Genomic DNA, 21,686 nt, shown 5'->3' with positions numbered 1-21,686 from the left:
TGCCATAGAAGCTCACAATGGATAAATGTGATGAAAGCGAAGATAAAATACTCTGTTGGGACTGTAACAAAATCAATGAAACCAGAACAGGTCATTTATAAAACAATAACTATACTGTAAAACACTTTAAAAGCAAACTACTGTATGCATTTGAAACTGGTAATAAGTAGACTGCTGATCTAACATGTAAGTCAATTTAAAACTATAACAGAAAACAAAAATGTACAATTTAATTTTTGTAAGTAAAAATGTTTCACTACAATGATTCACAGAATTTTTTCCAGAAAAAAAGTATAAATATAATCTTCTTACAGAGAATATGATTTTCAGTAAAAAACATATTTTACAAAACTTCTTTTTACTAAACACATAAAATCTATGCATTTTGAGCCCAGTAATATACACTTGGTGGGGAGGGCGTACTCGTACGTTTTTACAATGGTAATCCATTCGGCAACATGTATCTAATCGGGCACAACTGTGCACACCTGCGATTTGCTGGGGGCTCTTTGCCAGCTGGCTATAGGCATAGATAAATTCTGTCCATCAATACTTCTCCAACAGATGGATAATATTTACCAATCCTCAGGCTTTTTCATGAATGCTGCCCCAAAATTTCATCAAGATTTAAGTCCTTCATCCAGTCATCGTTGCCAGTGCTATTTTTTATCAATGAGTCAAGGAAATCAGAGTCACTACTAAGTCCAGACAGTGCATTGTCACCTTGTTGGCTGAGAAAGTCAAATGCCAAGTCACTGTTGTGATTTGTTCCCTGGTAACCTCTAGGGGTCTGGTTGGCGGAGGGAAAATTGGTTGTGGGCAATGTTTGCACTGATGGTGCCTGGCTCATTACAGCCATGCTCGCTGCTGATTGGCTCATTACAGACATAGCTTGTGGTTGTGGTCTTGCCTGATTAGCTCGAGGAGGTGGCCCACTCAGTGAGCCTATTGTCTGTCCACTCATAGCTTGGTTCATTTGGGTCAAAGGTCGCATCTGAACACTTGGAGCTATCTGGTTTGGGGGTGGCAGGCCTCGCTGAGCAAAATGTTGACTGGACATATTAGATTGCACAGACTGATTTGGGAAAGGAGGGTTATTAGAGAATCTTACATTAGGTCCCATTTGTGTCTGTTTTGGAGTTACCTGCACCCCCTGGGGTGTCCAGTTCTGCGGCGCCATACTGGAATTGGTCATTATATTTGTAAGTCTCTGTGCAGACATACTGGTGTTTATGTGGTTCAAAACCGGTCTCATCTGCTGCTGAGAAATGGCAGAACTCCCAACAGACCCAGTGCTAAACCCTGACATTGTGGTCCCTTGACCTAATGTTGGCTGCCTTGGCATCATTACGTTGTTCTGGGTCATTCCCATTTGACTTTGGCTTGTGTGATGCTGCAGTTGATTAACACTAGAAGAAACAGTATATGCTCCCTGCTGGGAAGCTGACACACTTCCATATATTCCTATGGCTCTGTCACTTTGAGTTCCTGATATAGGAGGCATTCTAGGTCCTTGGCTGCTTGGTGGATTCACCTGCAAAAGACTAGAGCTTGGAGGCATCACACGGTGATTAGGAGCAGAGTTTGACAGAGGTTGAGAGGAGTTCAATCCCATTGCAGCTGCAGCACCTGTAAGATTAAATTTAAGTAATTAATTTCCAGAATACACACTCCGATATAGAATAACATACAATATACAGTAATATAGTGGCATAAATACAAAAAAAAGATGAATTGCTACAAATGAAAAGTGATCAGTAAGGCCTTTCATAGTTCAAATTTTACTAATGATGATAGCAGGATGGATCCAGGATTTGGAGGTAGGGTGATGATTCAAAATTTCAATTAAAAGACCAAAAGAATTACCTTTTATTATTTTCTGAGCTGCACAGTACAATGAGGAAATCTCTATTCTGTGCTGAATTATTAGATCTTGTGTCAGGTAGCTGTCATAGAATCATAGAAGGAGGCCATTTGGTCCATCGTATCTGTGCTGGCCAAAAAAGAGCTATCCAGCCTAATTCTACTTTCCATCTTTTGGTCCGTAGCCTTGTAGGTTAAGGCACTTTAAGTGCATATCCAAGTATTTTTTAAATGCGGTGAGGGTCTCTGCCTCTATCACCCTTTCAGGCAGTGAGTTCTAAGACCCCCACCACCCTCTGGGTGAAAATATTTCGCCTCAACTCCCCTACCAATTACTTTAAATCTATACGCCCTGGTTAATGATCTGCTAAGGGAAATAGATCCTTCCTGTCCACTCTACCTAGGCCCCTTATAATTTTATACATCTCAATTAGGTCTCCCCTCAGCCTCCTCTGTTCCAAAGAAAACAAACCCAGCCTATCCAATCTTTCCTCACAGCTAAAAGTCACCAGTCCTGGCAACATGCTCGTAAATCTCCTCTGTATCCTCTCTAGGGCCAGTCACATCTTTCCTGTAATGTGGTGACCAGACTGTATGCAGTATCCTAGCTATGGCCTAACTAATGTTTTATACAGTTCTAGCATGACCTCTCTGCTCTTATATTCTATGTCTCGACTAATAAAGGAAAGTATCCTGGTATGCCTATTGGGAATTACCATTGAGGAGAGTGAGAAAAAAATCAACCAGAGAACAGTAAAAGGCAGCAGCACAATAAGCTTGTCTGTTTTTGTTAAATCTTAACTCTAGCTATCTGCTTGTTTATCATTATCTCTCAAACCCTCTACCAGCAGTGAAACTAATTTGGGGTGAAATTTAACTTTGGCCTGATTGCAAAGCAGGTGGCAGCAGATTAGTTACCTACATAATGGAAAGGAAAATTAGACGAATGTATAACTGGCAGCCTATTCGCTACTGCCTGTTTTGTGCCCCTGTCAAAGTTGAATTTCACCTCCATTATATCTTAAGTTCATTTCTCCCTGATAACTTAATTAAAAAGTTCCACTTGATGTAAAAAAAGGTTCACCTTGAAAAAGTTTACTGTATCAAATATCATCAGGCTGATGGCCTCTAAACTAAAGCAATTTAAATGTAAAATTTAAAATATTGTACATGTACACTATTCCACAAATAGTGTCTATGTATTCCCACAAAATGTTCTGTACAACAGGAGCAGAGCAATTCTGGTAGTTTTAACACATCCAATGTACTTGTTGGTTGAAGATGCTGCAAGATCACTCAAGGAGTGATTTTAATCATGCTTGTGTTGGCCCCCACCCACCTTACTCCCGCTCTGAGTTAAAATTGGAGGTTAATGGTCTGAGAACAAGATGTTCTGGCACTTTAGAACTTAAGAAATAGGAGCAGGAGTAGGCCAGCTGGTCCCTCGAGCCTGCTCCGTCATTTAGTAAGATCATGGCTGATCTGATCCTGGGCTCAGCTCTACTTCATTGCCCGCTCCCCATAACCCTTTATTCCCTTATCGCTCAAAAATCTGTCTATCTCCACCTTAAATATATTCAGTGACCCAGCCTCCACAGCTCTCTGGGCAAAGAATTCCACAGATTTACAACCCTCTGAGAGAAGAAATTCCTCTTCATCTCAGTTTTAAATGGGCAGCCCCTTATTCTGAGACTATGTCCCCTAGTTTTAGTTTCCCCTATGAGTGGCATCCACCTTGTCAAACTCCCTCATTATCTTGTATGTTTCAATAAGATCACCTCTCATTCTTCTGAACAGCAATAAGTATAGACCTAACCTACTCAACCTATCTTCATAAGTCAACCCCGTCATCTCCAGAATCAACCTAGTGAGCCTTCTCTGAACATCCTCCAATGCATGTATATTCTTCCTTCAATACGGTGACCAAAACTGTACACAGTCCTCTAGGTGTGGCCTCACAAATATCCTGTACATGATTTCCCTTTCATAAAACCAAGCTGACTCTGCTTGATTGAATCATGCTTTTCCAAATGTCCCGCTACTGCCTCCTTAATAATGGACTCCAACATTTTCCCAATGACAGATGTTAGGCTAACTGGTCTATAGTTTCCTGCTTTTTGTCTGTCTCCTTTTTTAAATAGGGGCGTTACATTTGCAGTTTTCCAATCCGCTGGGACCGCCCCAGAATGCAGGGAATTCTGGTAGACCACAAACAATGCATCTATCATTGACAACTACTGCAACAACTTAGAAACATAGAAAATAGTTGCAGGAGTAGGCCATTCGACCCTTCACCACCATTCAATATGATCATGGCTGATCATGCAACTTCAGTACCCCATTCCTGCTTTCTCTCCATACTCCTTGATCCCTTTAGCCATAAGGGCCACATCTAACTCCCTTTTGAATATATCTACCGAACTGGCCCCAACAACTTTCTGTGGTAGAGAATTCCACAGGTTCACAATTCTCTGAGTGAAGAAAGTTTCTCCTCATCTCGGTCCTAAATGGCTTACCCCTTATTCTTAGACTGTGACCCCTGGTTCTGGACTTCCCCAACATCGAGAACATTCTTCCTGCATCTAACCTGTCCAATCCCGTCAGAATTTATATATGTTTCTATGAGATCCCCTCTCATTCTTCTAAATTCATTGAATATAAGCCTAATCGATCCAATCTTTCTTCATATGTCAGTCCTGCCATCCCGGGAATCAGTTTGGTGAACCTTCGCTGCACTCCCTCAATAGCAAGAATGTCCTTCCTCAGATTAGATGATCAAAACTGTACACAATATTCAAGGTGTGGCCTCACCAAGGCCCTGTACAACTGCAGTAAGACCTCCCTGCTCCTATACTCAAATCCTCTCGCTATGAAGGCTAACATGCCATTTGCCTTCTTCACCGCCTGTTGTACCTGCATGCCAACTTTCAATGACTTCCTTTAAGACCCAAGGATTTAAGCCATCAGGTCCAGGGGACTTGCCCGCCTATAGTCCCATTATTTTACCGAGTACTACTTCATTCGTGATAGTGATTGTATTAAATTCATCCCTCCCTATAGCCCCTTGATTATCCACTATTGGGATGTTTTTAGTGCCTTCTACCATGAAGGCCGATACAAAATATGTCTTTAACTTTACCATTTCTGGGACAATTTACCTTGCAATCTATAAATAAATTAAATAAACATCAATTTCTGAATATTAGGACCACCAATTTATTTTCAAAAACTCTATGATAAAAGCAGAATGTGCGACAGTGCTGGTCACCAATCAATTCTTTAGTTGTGAGAAGGCACCAGGTGATAATTAGTCCAGCTGTGGAGAACAGATCTGGGCTGCAGAAAGTGACATCAAAACCGCTGGATGTTGGCAATGAATTAGACGACAATAGTGAAGGATGGTAAGAATTTTCCCTGCATACAAATGTTATTTGAAGTCTCCTCCCTTTTTGTTATTGTATTTATTCTGAAGGGTAACTCTTTTCTCTTCCCATTTTCGACCAGTATAGACCCCTAATCACCATGCTTCCTCCTCCAGAAACTCTCAGAAAACCGGGTGGATGGGCCGTTAAAACCACCCAGGTTACTTACCAGCCATAAAGCCACCAGGATCCCACCATTCAGGCTTTTAACTAGCTCTCCTGAGCAGGCGGCAAGGACACCCACTGAAAGCTAGCAGCGTCCATATGCATGCCAGTTACATCAAGACTGCAGTTTTAGCTAAGGCCTGAGTCAGGCCGGAATGGGATCAGCCACAGAAGAGGCAAAAAAAGGAGAGGTTTTTTTCTTTCCTTTGTGGTGACAGGAGGAGCAGGAAAGCTTCGGCCTACCCTGCCCAGGACTCCCACTCTTCTCTAATGCGAGACTCCCGCAAAATGCCTCTGGAATCCGATCCTTTTACTTAATTTGTGTTGGTGGGCGGACTCCAGGCCGCACACTTTTCCATCATTTCCTGCTGACTTGCCACTCACAGCAGACTGGAAATTGGCTGGGGAGTTAAAATGGCAGGGGTCTGTGATTGACTACAGCATACAGTCTGAAAGTACAGTATGCAACCTGCTTCAGGAGCAGCAGAACACAGAGCAAGTTCCACTTACAGCCCAAGTAGATTGCTAAAAAGATCATTTCCAACTTCTATCTTACACTTTTCCTTTCATTTTAATGTTATGGTAAGTGGAAAGCTGACATTTTGTATAAAGTGCTCCCTCACCCAACCTCAAACAACCACAAAATCTCAGTTTTAACAGAAGCTTCTGTCATGGGGCTGCTCTTGCACCAGACTCTTTAATGCGGTTGTTGCCGCTGAGGCCCGAGAAGCACCAAACTTCCTCTCCCCTGTAGGCCTCTCCTCTATAGGCCTTTGCCTAGTAATGCTCCATTACATGTCCCCACCTGAAATCCTGAATTTTATACTTTTGTGTAAGAACACACTCTTATTTATCTTACAAACTGTGTATTCATGTTTATCTTACAAGTGCATAATAATGTATACTGCAGGCATTATGTGCAACTTATAGCCTTAAACAAACACCTATTAAAATCTGTACTATCCAGAAAAAAATAATTAACACAAAATAACTTTATATTATGCTTCATTATTGCAATGTACAGAAAATAAATTTCAAAGTGCAATGCTAAGTTGTGTAATTTGCTGTCTTTTTTATTACCTGGATATTGACTTGGCTGTGGGATTCCAACCAGATTTCGCCTCTGCTCTTTATAATCTGGAGGCGGCCTTGTCAAATGTCTATTAAGTTGATCTTGTGTATTCATTTTCTCCTAAAAAATAAACCAATAATCAATCATTAAGCTTTCCAGAAACCAAGACGATTATTTCCCCCCCCCCACTTTTCTCCCCTTCATAGGCTCAAATTTGGCCCACCCCTTTTTTCGGCGCACTTACCGGGGATGCGCCGCTTTTCTCCGTTGATAAGTGCGCCGAAAAAATCACTCCCCACTTGGACGCTGTCCTGCCTCTCCTTGGTCTTCGCGCAGCGTGGCCAGTTGGGTTGGGGGCGGAGCCAGCGGCCTGCTCTGAAAACAGTGCTGGGACATCTGCACATGCGCACTGGAGTGTCCGCGCATGTGCAGTAGTTCCTCGTCCCCAGCCTCTCTGTGTGCGTGCTCCAGCCGCTGTGTATGTGGGACCCGATGCCCGCCCCTATCCCTGGCCCAGTGGCCTCCCGGTGCAATCGACCTCAGGTTGAAATTTAATGCACTGTAGCTATTTTTGAACTTTCTTAATGGCTTGTCATTTTCGACTCTTGGATATTTTGAAAAAATTATGTAAATATGTTTTGTCTCTTGTGAATAGTGGTGACCATTTGTCAAGCCTATTCACCTGGTGTTATTATGACAGAGAACATAAGTGACAGAGGAACACTGAGAGAATATCTTATTTATTGAAGTAGACTTTATTTAGATAATATGGACTCAATTTTGGCACAGTTTAATCATTGCAAACAAATAGTTGTTTAAATTAGTTGTGAGATTAGGGCAATTTAATTCAATTATCTTTTATTCTTTTATTTACCATCTACTTTTTTTTGTAGTTTAAGCTTCCAAGAATGCTTCTGTTGTATAGTAATTTAACTTTGCGAAGTTTGTCATATGATGTCCTGTATAGCTGTTTGATCCTATTCACATTCTTTAGTCAAGTCATTAAGTTCTGCTGGCCTCCGATGTGCTACCTGCGCTGATTTCTTAATGTAAGGGTCTTCTAAAGTGGCCACATTTTCTGGCCTAAGTAGATTTGGATTAACTATTAGCTGGCCAAAGTGGCCTAAATGGCCAAAACTAGCGTAGGTGGCTGGTAATGCCCCTCTTGAGAAAAACTAAACTAAATTTAAAAAATCGTAACTAACTCACTTACACTGGTGCAAATTGAATGTGCAAAATGGGGATTTTTAAGATAATCCAGAAAAATCAAGTTGCTCCAAAAAAAACAGAGCAACTCTTGGCCACAGACATACACCTTCGCAGGTGAGAGGATGAGCTGGACATGTGCTATCCAGGACTCCACCAATGCTGTGCATCAACCAGTTGCCAGGAGATATGTGACAGCAGCCTGGCTGACTGAACCACTGTTTGGGAAGCAGTGGATTTCCACTTCTGTACGGCAACACAGCTGGAATCAGGAAGTCACTGTGTGGGGAATCATGTGTCTGAATCCATATTCTGGCACAATACACTGAAATCATAGAATCATAGAAATTTACAACATTGAACGAGAGCATTTTGGCCCAATGTGTCCCCACCAGCTAACAAACAGCTATCCAGCCCTTGATCCATAGCCTTGTAGGTTTCGGCACTTGAAGTGCATATCCAAGTTCTTTATAAATATGGTGAGGGTTTCTGCCTCTACCACCCTTTCAGGCAGTGAGTTCCAGACTCCCACCACCCTCTGGGTGAAAAAATTCCTCCCAAATCTCCTCTAAACATTCTACCAATTACTTTAAATCTATGCCCCCTGGTTGTTGACCCCTCTGCTAAGGGAACTAGGTCCTTCCTATCCACTCTATCTAGGCCCCTCATAATTTTATATACCTTAATAAGGTCTCCCCTCAGCCTCCTTGGTTTCAAAGAAAACAAACCCAGCCTATCCAATCTGTCCTCATAGCTAAAATTCTCCCGTCCAGGCAACATCCTCGTAAATCTCCTCTGTACCCTCTCTAGTGCAATCACATCTTTCCTGTAATATGGTAACCAGAACTGCACGCAGTATTCTAGCTGTGGTCTAACTAGTTCAAGCATAACCCCCCTACTCTTGTATTCTATTCCTCGGCTAATAAAGGCAAGTATTCTGTATGCCTTCTTAACCACCTTATCTACCTGGTCTGCTACCTTCAGGGATCTGTGGACATGCACTCCAAGGTCACTTTTTTCCTCTACACTACTCAGTGTGCTACCATTTAATGTGTATTCCCATGCCTTGTTAGCCCTCCCCAAATACCTCACATTTCTCCTGATTGAATTTCATTTTCCACTGCTCTTCCCACCTGACCAGTTCACTGATATCTTCCTGCAGTCTACGGCTTTCTTCTTCATTGAAGTGTTGTTTAATAACAGAGTTGCTCCGAGGTGAGAGATATGTAGATAACAGGAGAGATTTTTCTTTCCTAGAGCTTCCCCAGTGCAACTTGGACTCTGCTTGCACCATGTCCTTAATGCATGAACTTCCTCACAGTGGATGTACACTGGGGACATGTAATGGCACATTACTGGGCAAAGGACACAGAGGAGAGACCTACAGGGGAGAGGAAGTTTGGTGCTTCTCGGGCCTTAAAGGCAGCCCCATGACAGAAGCTTCTGTTGAAACTGGGATTTTGTGGGTGTTTGAGGTTTCCAGAAAGAAGTTTGATATAATTTTAGCTGTTTTTGTATGTTTTATATTGCTAGAATCTATTGTTGCCTTTGCTTTGTGTGCCTCTGCTCTTGACATTGCTTTTAATATGCCTTCCTCGTCAATGTGCTATTGCTTCTCTGGAAAACTTGGAGGGCATCAGTAGCAGAAGCAAGTGCCAAGGCGCACCATTTCTACGATTAAACCATTGACATACTGCTCCAGACGGTGCAGCAAAGGAGGGCTGTGCTGTTCCCTGCTACAAGGGCAAAAAGTAACCAAGACCACAGGCCAAAGAGTGAGGCAGGAGGGGGTGAAACAAGTCAATTCCAGCAGCGCTGTATGCTGCACATTGCTGCAGGGATGGCAAAAGTTCCTTGACATCACCAGATGGGACAAGGTAGGCCAATGGTGGGCTATTCTTTGCACCAAGGAATGTTTCCTTGTAGATCAAAGCACTCTCTCCCCACAATCTGTATTGTTCGGTACAGTCCTGAAATCATCGCTTCACTTCTCTATTTTCCAATTCCTTGATCACAATTTCTTTCCCCAACACAAGCATACCCACTAGTAAGCTAGCAAGGCATCTCATTCATATAATCCACTTCTTTCTCTTATTAGTCTCCCATATCACGGGATTGGTAACGGAAATTGCACCCTCTTTAATTTGTTGCATCACTCGTTCATCTCTTATAGGAGAAACCAGCACATAATAACAGGATTCCTCTGTAACAAGCGATGGGGAAGCCTCTATCTGGGACCTCTTTGAGAACCAGCCATTAAGATTCAAGGGTACTTTTGCCAAGAGCTGACTGGAGGTGGAGAAGTAGGAGGGCGAGTCCTAGCACAGAGTTTGTTTCCAAAGGCTCCTTCATGCACATTGCAATCTAACATTCTACTGGAAGAACTGACACACACGGTGTCCTGGAACTGCTGCACCATCTCAAGTGCTTGAAAATGACAATTCAAGAGTACCAATTATCTCAGTTCCTTCTTATTAACACTGCTCCTTTTATACTTTTGCAGGATCCCCTCAGACTTAAGGAGTTGGTCCATTCCAGCACTCGTCAGCAAGCAACCCCATGCTGAGTAGCAGCAGCACACCGAGCACTTTGTCAGTGCATCAACATATCCATTCACCAACTCAGGAGCATTCATGTTGGAAGCTTTGGATATTCAGTAGACGGAGGTACAGATCACAAGTAGAGGAAGAGGAATGGAAACAGGTAGAGGTAGAGGAGCAGGAAGCTCCATGGCAGAAGGTGAGGTCATTCCGCCCCCACCCCCGCCCATAAAGTTAGGGAGCCAGAACAATGCTGCCTGGTTTTCAGGAAAAGAATGCTATCTGAGCATGAGAATTTATTGTATCACTTGGGATCTACCCAGAAGCTTAAAACAAATGGTGTTAAGTATGGAGGAGTCCACCAGTCACATGTGGGGAGGGGCTGCATTCAGAACCTACAATCAGCCTGGGAAGAAGTGGCAATTCTAGGGCCATCTGCAGTACAACCTCTCAGTACCATCCAGACCTTGGGCTGGGCTCCAGCCACTTAATTGGGCAGAATTTCTAATAAGCTTACCCAAATGAGATGCAAGATAGTGATAGATTTTCTAAGATGTGATTACCACCAACCATTCTGCACACCCGCAGATCAGATGGCATGGTGACATGGAGGATGTAAGAATATACAGACCCTTAATTCTTAAGTTTGGAATATAATAAAAATGCTCTGCCAAGCAAAAGGTTTTTCGAAGTGACATAAAGACTAGCAGGTATTTGTTGAACAGGTGTGTAAACTTGTAAACAGAGCTGTTGGAAGCTTGTAAACTGCTTTGCGAGTTCAAAAGCTGTGTTCCAGATGGCCAAGACTGGACAATGATCATAACTGCAGGGACAGTCAAGACAACGACATAAACAAACGCCCTTTTATTTTAAGAAACTCTCTAGACGTCTCCACTGCAACGAAGAAGCCAAAGTTGTAAAAACACGTGGGAGGAGTCAAACCTGGGTAGTTCTGAAGAACAGGACACAAGGTAACACGTGAAGTTTGGCCAGATGGCTTATTGCCCATTTCTGCAAACTCTTTATGAGTGATTGGACTATGTGAGCTTTGATAACGGCAGCGAACGCAGGATGTGTTACGTGTGAAAATTTCACAACTCACACAATTCGAATTGGACATTAAAAGAAGGCTTCTGACAATCCTGGATTATTGATTTACTGGGAAAGGCAAGAAAACCTGTATAAAAGGTGGTTGAAAGATATCATTACTGCAGTTGGAGGGTGTGGCCTGAGAATGATCATCTCACCTATTAAGAACTGCTGCAGTCAGGGAAGGAAGACCTACAATCAATTCTGGACTATTCATCTGTGGGTAGATCTATGTTCAAGAGAACTTTTTTAGGCATCATGTAACAAACCTAACATGGGAGCGGGCAGATCTGGACTTAGTTTTAGGGATTGAAGCTGGGCAGGTGGAAGGGGTATCAATGGGAGAGCATTTAGGTGCTAGTGACCATAATTCAGTTAGATTTAAGGTAGCTATGGAAAAGGACAAAGTGAGACAAGGAATAAAAGTTCTAAATTGGGGAAAAGCCAACTTTACTAAGGTGAGAGGTGATTTAGCCATAGTGAACTGGAAACAACTACTTGAAGGTAAATCAGTGTCAGAGCAGTGGAAGGCATTCAGGAGGAGATCCACAGGGTTCCGGCCAAATATGTACTCTGAAAGAAAAAGGGTGGGACTAACAAATCGAGAGCCCCCTGGATGTCTAGGGACATACAGAGTAGAATAAAGAAAAAAAGGGAAGCTTATGACAGATATCGAGGGCTAAATAATGCAGAATCTCTCGAGGAGTATAGAAAGTCCAGGGGTGAGATCAAAAGGGATATTAGGAAAGCAAAGAGAGAGCATGAAAAATTCTTGGCAAGTAAAATCAAGGACAACCCATATTAAGAGAAAAAGGAGAACTAGAGAAAGGGTAGTGCCTATTAGAGACCATGATGGTAATCTGTGTGTGGAGGCGGAAGATGTGGATATGGTTCTTAATGAATACTTTGCGTCTGTTTTCACAAAAGAGAGGGGCGATGCACACACTGCTATCGAGGAGGAGGAGTGTGAAATATTAGATGAAATAAACATACTGAGAGAGGAGGTATTAAGGGGTTTAGCAGCTTTGAAAATGGATAAGTCCCCAGGCCCGGATGAAATGTATCCTAGGCTGTTAAGCGAAGCAAAAGAGGAAATAGCAGAGGTCTTGACCATCATTTTCCAATCCTCTCTAGCTTCAGATGTAGTGCCAGAGGGCTGGAGGACTGCTAATGTGGTACCTTTGTTTAAAAAGGGAGAAAGGGATAGACCAAGTACTTACAGGCCAGTCAGCCTAACCTCAGTAGTGGGAAAATTATTGGAAAAAATCCTGAAGGACAGGATAAATCTACATTTAGAAAGACACGGATTAATCAGGGACAGTCAGCACGGATGTGTTAAGGGAAGGTCATGTCTGACTAACTTAATTGAATTTTTTGAGGAGGTAACCAGGAGGGTCGATGAGGGCAGAGTATATGATGTAGTGTATATGGATTTTAGCAAAGCTTTTGTTAAGGTCCCACATGGCAGACTGGTCACAAAAGTAAAAGCCAGGGCAAAGTGGCAAGTTGGATCCAAAATTGGCTCAGAGGCAGGAAGCAAAGGGTAATGGTTGATGAGTGTTTTTGTGACTGGAAGGATGTTTCCAGTGGGGTTTCGCAGGGCTCAATGCTAGGTCCCTTGCTTTTTGTGGTATACATCAATGATCTAGACTTGAACATAGGGTGTATGATTAAGAAGTTTGCAGATGATACAAAAATAGGCTGTGTGGATGATGATGAAGAAGAAAGCTGCGGACTACAGGAAGATATCAATGAACTGGTCAGGTGGGCAGAACAGTGGCAAATGGAACTTAATCCAGAGAAGTGTGAGGTAATGCATTTGGGGAGGGCTAACAAGGAAAGGTAATACATTGAGAAGTGTAGAGGAATAAAAGGACCTGGGTGTGCATGTCCACAGATCCCTGAAGGTAGCAGACCAGGTGGATAAGGTGGTTAAGAAGGCATACAGAATGCCTTCATTAACCGAGGTATAGAATTTAAGAGCAGGTGGGTTATGCTTGAACTGTATAAACCACTGGTTAGGCTACAGCTGGAGTACTGTGTGCAGTTCTGGTCACCACATTACAGGAAGGACGTGATTGCACTGGAAAGGGTACAGAGGAGATTTACGAGGATGTTGCCGGGAGTGGAGAATCTTAGCTATGAGGACAGATTGGATAGGCTGAGTTTGTTTTCTTTGGAACAAAGGAGACTGAGGGAAGACCTCATTGAGGTGTATAAAATTATGAGGGGCTGAGATATAGTGGATAGAAAGGGCCTATTTCCCTTAGCAGAGGGGTCAACAACCAGGGGGTATACATTTAAAGTAATTAGTAGAAGGTTTAAAGGGGATTTGAGGGGAAATTTCTTCCCGCAGAGGTTTGTGGGGGTCTGGAATTCACTGCCTGAAAGTGTGGTAGAGGCAGAAACCCTCACCACATTTAAAAAGTACTTGGATGTGCACTTGAAGTGCCATAATTCACAGGGTTACGGACCTGGAGCTGGAAAGTGGGATTAGGCTTCATAGCCTCTTGTTGGCCGGCGCGAAATGGCCTCCCTCCGTGCTGTAAACATCTATGATTCTATGCATGATTTCTGGTAACATCATTAGTGTACTGCTCGAATAGTAGTTGGGGGTGCAGAATCTGTCGTTTTCAATAACGGTTTAAAGGCAGAACTCATGTGTCTTGTGTAATTTCTCATAAGTCTCAAGTCTGAACTTTATAAGCTGTTGGACAGGGCGAGGGATAATTTTCACACGTCCTTCAAGGGGGAGGACAGCAGTGGCCACGAAAGATGAGGTTCTCTCTCTCAGGATAAACAGGATTTCCATATACTCCTCCGTCCATTCCCATGACTGTCCAGGAGCCAGAAGGCTGGTTGGGCCAGGCTGCTATTGCAGCAGCAGGAAGTTCACAGCCTGCAGTTGGAAAATCTGGGTCGGTGTTCAGAGTTCCCAGCACCCTTTCCTAGAGACCGTACTTGAGACACAGCTGTGTCCCCTCTCCCAGTGTCCTGTCAGTGGGAGTTCACTTAGAAGTAGCACTGGATAGGTAGATGTGCCCCTCAGATGTCACCTTGGAAAAGGGGCCAAAAGGAAAGACAATGGTGATAAGCAGCAAACACACAACACTCTTGGTAATCTGGTGTTGGTCTAAAAATTTTAAATTAAATGAACAGGGAATAAAGTATTGGGTGTCAAGGATGATGGTGTGCGTATAGAGAGAGGGTGATCTCAACAACAACAACTTGTGCCTTTATCATAGGAAAATGTCCCAAGGCGTTTCACACAATCAGACAAAAATTGACACAAAGGAGATACGAGGAGGGGAAAGTGGTCGGTTTTAAGCAGTGTCTTAACGGTGGAGATGCAGAAAGGCTGAGAGGTTCAGGGAGGTAATTCTAGAGTTTAGGGTCTAGATGGCTGAAGACAAGGCTGACAAAGGTGGGACGAAGGAAATTGGGGTTGCACAAAAGGTCAGAGTTGGAAGAACACAGAGATCTCGGAGGGTTGTCGGACTTGAGCAAGTGACAGAGATAGGGAGGGGTGAGGGATTTGAACATGAGGATGAGAATTTTAAAAGCGAGTTGGAACCAATGAAGGTCAGCGAGCACAGGGGTGTTGGGTGAGCTTTTTATTCAAGGTAGGGTGAAGTAGTTGTATGGTCAGGGGCAAGAAGGAAACCAATGTTGGTGGCTCATGAGTTCAGAGCCAAGCAAAATACTTCAGCGGCCATCGGTGGGTGGGGGAAAGGGAAAGGGCTTGCGGTTGTTACTCCCAAATAAACCACAATGCAAAGAGCGGACAGGAGGCATAGAAGGCGGTGACCTAGTACGGAACACAACATCGACCACTTTGTAGGAGACTAGCAACCTTTTGGCAACAAGTACTGAGTCAGCAAAATAATTTTTAATGTTAAAAGTCAAAGATAAAGGGGGCGAAATTGGGTTTCGCCCCATTTGGAGATGGTAACCGAGTCGGGGCAGGATTTCTTGTGCCCAGCGTCCCGCCCGTGAAATTTGGGTTACCGACCCCCACAGGAAGTGGAGCGCAATGTCGCGCATGACTCTTCCTGTTGGGGCGGTGTCCGGGGCACTACGCGGGCGGGATCCGCAGCGCTACGCGCCCTCGTTAGAAGGGAGAGTCGCTGCGAACTCTGCAAATCCTTTGATCGCCTCCACTGGGCCACCAGGGCTGCCTGGTGCCATGGCTACAGCCCGGCACCCAAACGGAGTGCCAGGCTGCACCATCACGGCACGGATCACACATCAATGGAGCACGGAACCGACCGAAGAAAAAAATTGCCGGCGCTTGGCGCAGCGCACCTCCCCTTTAACTTCCGCCCCGGTTTGAGACCTGTGAGGCTGCTGCAGGCATCGCTAGGCGGTTTCCGTCGCTACTAGCGGAGCGCGCTACCGTGTTCACGCCCCTGCTAATTTCCGTGTAATTTTGCAGGAGCTGGCCGGCCTCCCCTCGTGGGCGAAAAGTTTTGCGTCCCGTTAGCATGCCCCAGGTTGCCCCAAAGACTTTTCTTGTCAATACCAGCCAGACCCTTCAAGAGAGATAATGCCTAAAGGACAGCTCATGAAGCAGTGGCACCAGGTTTATATGCCCTTGATCTGCACCCAACGTTATTGGAGGCCATGTGGGCGCAGGTCCAAGTGACATGTTTGATGCTATTTGCGTGTAATTTAAAGTGCTGCGCCCTCTTGAGGTGCACTCATGCACAGACATTAGAAAAGCCATAGAGGACGTTTGGCAGCTGCACTATTTGGGCACAGAGCTGAGCCAAAGGATTAGCATCTTCTTTCCCTCTGCATTGTGCCCATAATTCAGGCATTATTTGGGAGCCGTGCAGAAGTAAATCTACTCCAACATTTCTGTATTATTGTAAGAGACTTGAGCACACAATCTAGGCTGACACTCCAGTGCAGTACTGAGGGAGAGCTGCACTGTCAGAGGTGTAGTCTGTCAGATGAGATGTTAAAGTGAGGCCCTGTCTGTGGTGAGGACAATTTATTATGAGGTGGAATATGATACGTCATTAGGAAAGAGAGTTCAGTCTATACTATGGGCACTCAGTAACCAGTTCAGAGATCAGAGTCAGGTACCTATGCCATGGAGTTGAGCCCTGGAGCTTTTGAGGCCCAATAACATTGTTTGTCTACTTGAAATGTTTAAAAATGATAAAGCAGCCAATAACTCGCCGGAGAGACTTTTTGGGATGGATTTTCGGCTTCTCTCTGCTCCTTTTTTTGCCCCAGAGCGGCGGCAATAACGGTGCTGAGGTGTTCTCGCCGAGCGGTCAGCCTCCAGCGCGCCGCAGGGATCCTCGGGTCTGGTTTAGCGGCGGCACTGAGCAACACCACCCGGAAAAGCTGCGCCAGTGTGCAACACCCTGGGTAGCGACACCAGCACGAGTTTTGACTCTTGTCCGACCCATACACTCCAAAGTGCGCCCCACAGTGAACACCTGGGAAATCAGGCGGTCCAACGATACCGACAGCGGAGAGGTAAGTAATGGACTCCTAAGGTAAGTGTGCTTGTTTTTTCTTTTTCTTGTGATTTGTGGGCAATGTTTTGGGAATGTTTTTGTGGGTTTTTTTAATGTCCCCCCTCCACCCCGCCCAGGCGTCTCTCAGAGTGCTCCCAGCCCAGCTCTTTAGCTCGGAAGTTTCCCAACCTAATGCCCGAAAAGAGGTGTACAACGCCTCACTTACCTCTGTGCCCTGACTCAGGACCTAGCTGCCCAATTTTACTTACTGAGGTGCAAATTGTCTCCGGGTGCAAACTTTATCACCCCGCTGCCATTACCGCTCCAAAAACATCAAAGACGAAAATCCAGTCCAAGGAAGAAAATAGAATGCAAGCAAATCTGCATCACTGTCTACTGACTGTCTAAACCTCCCTTTTATACTATGTGTTATATATGTGGACTTGTATTTACTCTGTACAGCCACCAGAGGGCTCATTCCCCAGAGTCCCAAGGGATCCCATAATCCCTTGGGAGGACAGGTATTTAAGAAGGCTTCACAGGTTGGAGAGGCACCCTGGAGACCTGCAATAAAAGACTAAGGTCACACGTTACTTTGAGCTCACAGTATTCAGTCTGACTCTTTCTCCATACACAACAACTGGCGACGAGATACAGATAGCGAACCCAAAGATGCAGAGAACAGTGGGCATCCTGGAGAAATTTTTGGCGGGAGATGATTGGGAAACTTTTGTGGGGCGACTCGACTAATACTTCGTGGCCAACGAGCTAGATGGGGAAGAGAGCGCTGCCAAACGAAGGGCGATCCTCCTCACCATCTGTGCGGCACCAACGTATGGCCTCATGAAGAATCTGCTCTCTCCAGCGAAACCCACGGAGAAATCGTACGACTATTTGTGCACACTGGTCCGAGAGTATTTGAACCCGAAGGAAAGCGTTCTGATGGCGAGGTACCGGTTCTACACCTACAAAAGGTCTGAAGGCCAGGAAGTGGCGAGTTATGTCGCCGAGCTAAGACGCCTTGCAGAACATTGCAAATTTGAAGGACATTTGGAGCACATGTCCAGAGACCTTTTCGTACTTGGCATTGGCCACGAAACCATACTTTGCAAACTTTTGACTGTAGAGACCCCAACCTTGAGTAAGGCTATAGTGATAGCCCAGGCGTTCATTACCACCAGTGACAATACTAAGCAAATCTCTCAGCACACAAGTGCTGCTACAAGTACTGTGAACAAAGTGATGTTTTCCAATCGTAACATATAGGACAGGCCACACATACCTGCAGCTACACGTCCGCAGATGTCTCAGAGTCCACCATCAAGGGTGATGAATGCAAGGCCATTAACACCTTGTTGGTGCTGTAGGGGTGATCATCGTTTCCATTCATGCCAATTCAAAGGATACGTTTGCAAGGGCTGTGGAACAATGGGACACCTCCAATGAGTGTGCAGGCGAGTTGCTAAGCCTGTTAAACCTGCAAACCACCATGTTGCAGAGGACGCTCACGACGAAACAGAGCCTCAGATAGAGGAGGCAGAGATACATGGGGTACACACATTGACCATGAATTGTTCCCCGATAATGCTGAATGTTGAACTAAATGGACTCCCGGTGTCAATGGAGTTGGACACAGGCACAAGCCAGTCCATCATGGGCAAAAAGACTTTCGAAAGGTTGTGGTGCAACAAGGCCTCAAGGCCAGTCTTCACTCCAATTCGCACAAAACTAAGAACTTCCACAAAAGAACTGATTCCTATAATCGGCAGTGCTACCGTAAAGGTCTCCTACGATGGAGCAGTGCACAAGCTACCACTCTGGGTGGTACTGGGCGATGGTCCCACGCTGCTCGGCAGGAGCTGGCTGGGAAAGATACGCTGGAACTGGGACGATACGCTGGAACTCCGAGCGCTATCGCCCGCTGACGACACTTCGTGTGCCCAAGTCTTAAACAAATTTCCTTCACTGTTCGAACCGGGCATCGGGAAATTCCAAGGAGCAAAAGTGCAGATCCACCTAATTCCGGGGGCGCGACCCATCCATCATAAGGCGAGAGCAGTGCCGTACATGATGAGAGAAAGGGGAGAGATCGAGCTAGACTGGCTGCAACGAGAGGGCATCATTTCACCGATCGAGTTCAGCGAGTGGGACAGTCATATTGTCCCAGTCCTGAAGGGAGATAGCACCATCAGAATCTGTGGCGATTACAAAGTAACTATCAATCGTTTCTCCCTCCAGGACCAATACCCACTACTAAAAGCTGACGACCTCTTTGCAACGCTGGCGGGAGGAAAGATGTTCACAAAGCTGGATCTGATTTCAGCCTACATGATGCAGGAACTGGAGGAATCATCAAAGGCCCTCACCTGCATCAACACGCACAAAGGTCTTTTTGTTTATAACAGGTGCCCGTTTGAAGTCCGATCAGCGGCGGCGATATTCCAGAAAAACATGGAAAGTTTACTGACGTCGGTCCCGCACACCGTGGTCTTCTAGGACGACATCTTGGTCACAGGTCGGAACACAGTCGAGCATCTGCAGAACCTGGAGGAGGTTCTTAGTCGACTCAACTGCGTCGGGCTCAGGTTAAACGCTCGAAGTGCGTTTTACTGGTGCCTGAAGTGAAGTTCCTGGGAAGGAGGATTGCGGCGGACGGCATCAGGCCCACAACGCGAAGACGGAGGCAATCAAGAACGCACCAAGACCACAGAACGTGATGGAGCTGCGGTCGTTTCTGGGAATCTTGAACTACTTTGGTTTGGGCTAAAATTCTGACCATAAAAAACTGACTAAAAAATTGACCATAAGCCACTTATATCCCTGTTCTCCGAGAGTAAAGGGATAAATACCAACACATCGGCCCGCATCCAGAGATGGGCGCTCACGTTGTCCGCATACAACTACGCCATCCGCCACAGGCCAGGCACAGAAAACTGCACCGATGCTCTCAGTAGGCTGCCATTGCCCACGACGGGGGTGGAATTGGCGCAGCCCGCAGATCTAGCCATGGTTATGGAAGCATTTGAGAGTGAGCAATTACCCATCACAGCCCAGCAGATCAAAACCTGGACAAGCCAGGACCCCTTATTATCTCTAGTCAAAAGCTGTGTGCTTCACGGGAGCTGGTCCCGTGTCCCAGTGGAAATACAGGAAGAGATAAAGCCGTTCCAGCGGCGCAAAGATGAAATGTCTATACAGGCAGACTGCCTTCTGTGAGGCAATCGAGTAGTGGTCCCCAAAAAGGGCAGAGACAACTTCATCAATGACCTCCACAGTACCCACCCAGGCATCGTAATGATGAAAGCATTAGCCAGATCCCACGTGGGGTGGCCCGGTATCGATACGGACTTAGAGTCCTGCGTTCACAGATGTAATACATGCTAACAGTTAAGCAATGTGCCCACGAAGGCGTCGCTAAGTTTATGGTCTTGGCCCTCCAAACCGTGGTCTAGGGTACACGTTCACTATGCAGGCCCGTTCTTGGGTAAAATGTTCCTTGTGGTTATAGGCGCGTACTCCAAGTGGATTGAATGTGAGATAATGTCGGCTAGCACGTCCGCTGTCACTACTGAAAGCCTGCGGGCCATGTTTGCCACACACGGCTTACCCGATGTCCTGGTGAGCGACAACGGGCCATGTTTTACCAGTGCTGAGTTCAAAGAATTCATGACCCGTCATGGGATGAAACATGTCACATCTGCCCCGTTTAAACCAGGCAGAGAGAGCAGAGCAAACCATCAAGCAAGGCTTGAAGAGGGTAACTGAAGGCTCACTGCAGACTCGCCTATCCCGAGACCTGCTTAGCTACCGCACGAGACCCCACTCATTCACTGGGATCCCACCTGCTGAACTGCTCATGAAAAGAGCACTCAAGACAAGGCTCTCGTTAGTTCACCCTGATCTACATGAACAGGTAGAGAGCAGGCAGCTTCAACAAAGTGCATAGCATGATAGCACAAACGTGTCACGCGAGATTGTAGTCAATGATCCTGTATTTATATTAAATTATGGACAAGGTCCCAAGTGGCTACCCGGCACTGTTGTGGCCAAAGAGGGGAGCAGGGTGTTTTGGGTCAAACTTTCAAATGGATTCATTCACCGGAAACACCTGGACCAAATTAAATTCAGATTCACGGACTACCCTGAGCAACCCACCTTGGACCCCACCTTTTTTGATCCGCCAACATACACACCAGTGGCAACCGACACCACAGTTGCCCACGAAGCAGCACCCATCATCCACAGCAGCCCTGCAGGGCCCAACACAACAGGCAGCCCAGCAAGGCCAGCTGCACAGCAGCCCAGCGAGGGCCCAACAAATGATTCAACAACACCAGCTTTCACACCGAGATGATCAACCAGGGCAAGAAGGGCCCCAGATCGTCTCACATTGTATATATTTACACCATTGACTTTGGGGGGGGGCGGGGGGGGGGAGATGTTGTTTTATATGTTAATTTGTATTTACTCTATACAGCCACCAGAGGGCTCATTCCCCGGAGTCCCAAGGGATCCCATAATCCCTTGGGAGGACAGGTATTTAAGGAGGCTTCACAGGTTGGAGAGGCACTCTGGAGACCTGCAATAAAAGACTAAGGTCACACGTTACTTTGCGTTTACAGTATTCAGTCTGACTCTTTCTCCATACACAACACTATGTACAGTGGTCCTGGGGGTGATGTGCTCAATCTCTGTACACTGCTCTCTCCCATTAACTCCTTTGTTGTTGCTGCTGTTCTTAATTGAGACTGGAGACCTGTCATTCACATGGCTAAAAAGGAGGGAATTCAGCTCTGCACATTCAGCTGTAACTGGAGACCTTAGGGCAGTTCATGAGACCACCTACCTTGTGTCC

The 21,686-nt window shown here is 45.4% G+C and overlaps 1 protein-coding gene across 1 annotated transcript in view; it reads right to left on the bottom strand.

Moving 5' to 3' along the window:
* Positions 1 to 396: 396 nt before the first annotated feature.
* Positions 397 to 21,686, bottom strand: part of maml2 (mastermind like transcriptional coactivator 2) — a 474,463-nt gene continuing 453,173 nt past the window's right edge. Inside the window, exons 4-5 of the mRNA XM_070891947.1 lie at positions 6,531 to 6,642; positions 397 to 1,629 (exon numbers count right to left, since the gene is read on the bottom strand). Of these exons, the coding sequence (XP_070748048.1) occupies positions 596 to 1,629; positions 6,531 to 6,642 (1,146 nt within the window). The 3' untranslated portion in view covers positions 397 to 595. The remainder of the gene's footprint in view (positions 1,630 to 6,530; positions 6,643 to 21,686) is intronic.

Source organism: Pristiophorus japonicus, chromosome 10, assembly GCF_044704955.1.
Source record: "Pristiophorus japonicus isolate sPriJap1 chromosome 10, sPriJap1.hap1, whole genome shotgun sequence".
NCBI lineage: Eukaryota > Metazoa > Chordata > Chondrichthyes > Pristiophoridae > Pristiophorus > Pristiophorus japonicus.
The sequence above is the reverse complement of the archived record's forward strand: the minus strand, read 5'-3'. Positions and strand labels throughout refer to the sequence as shown.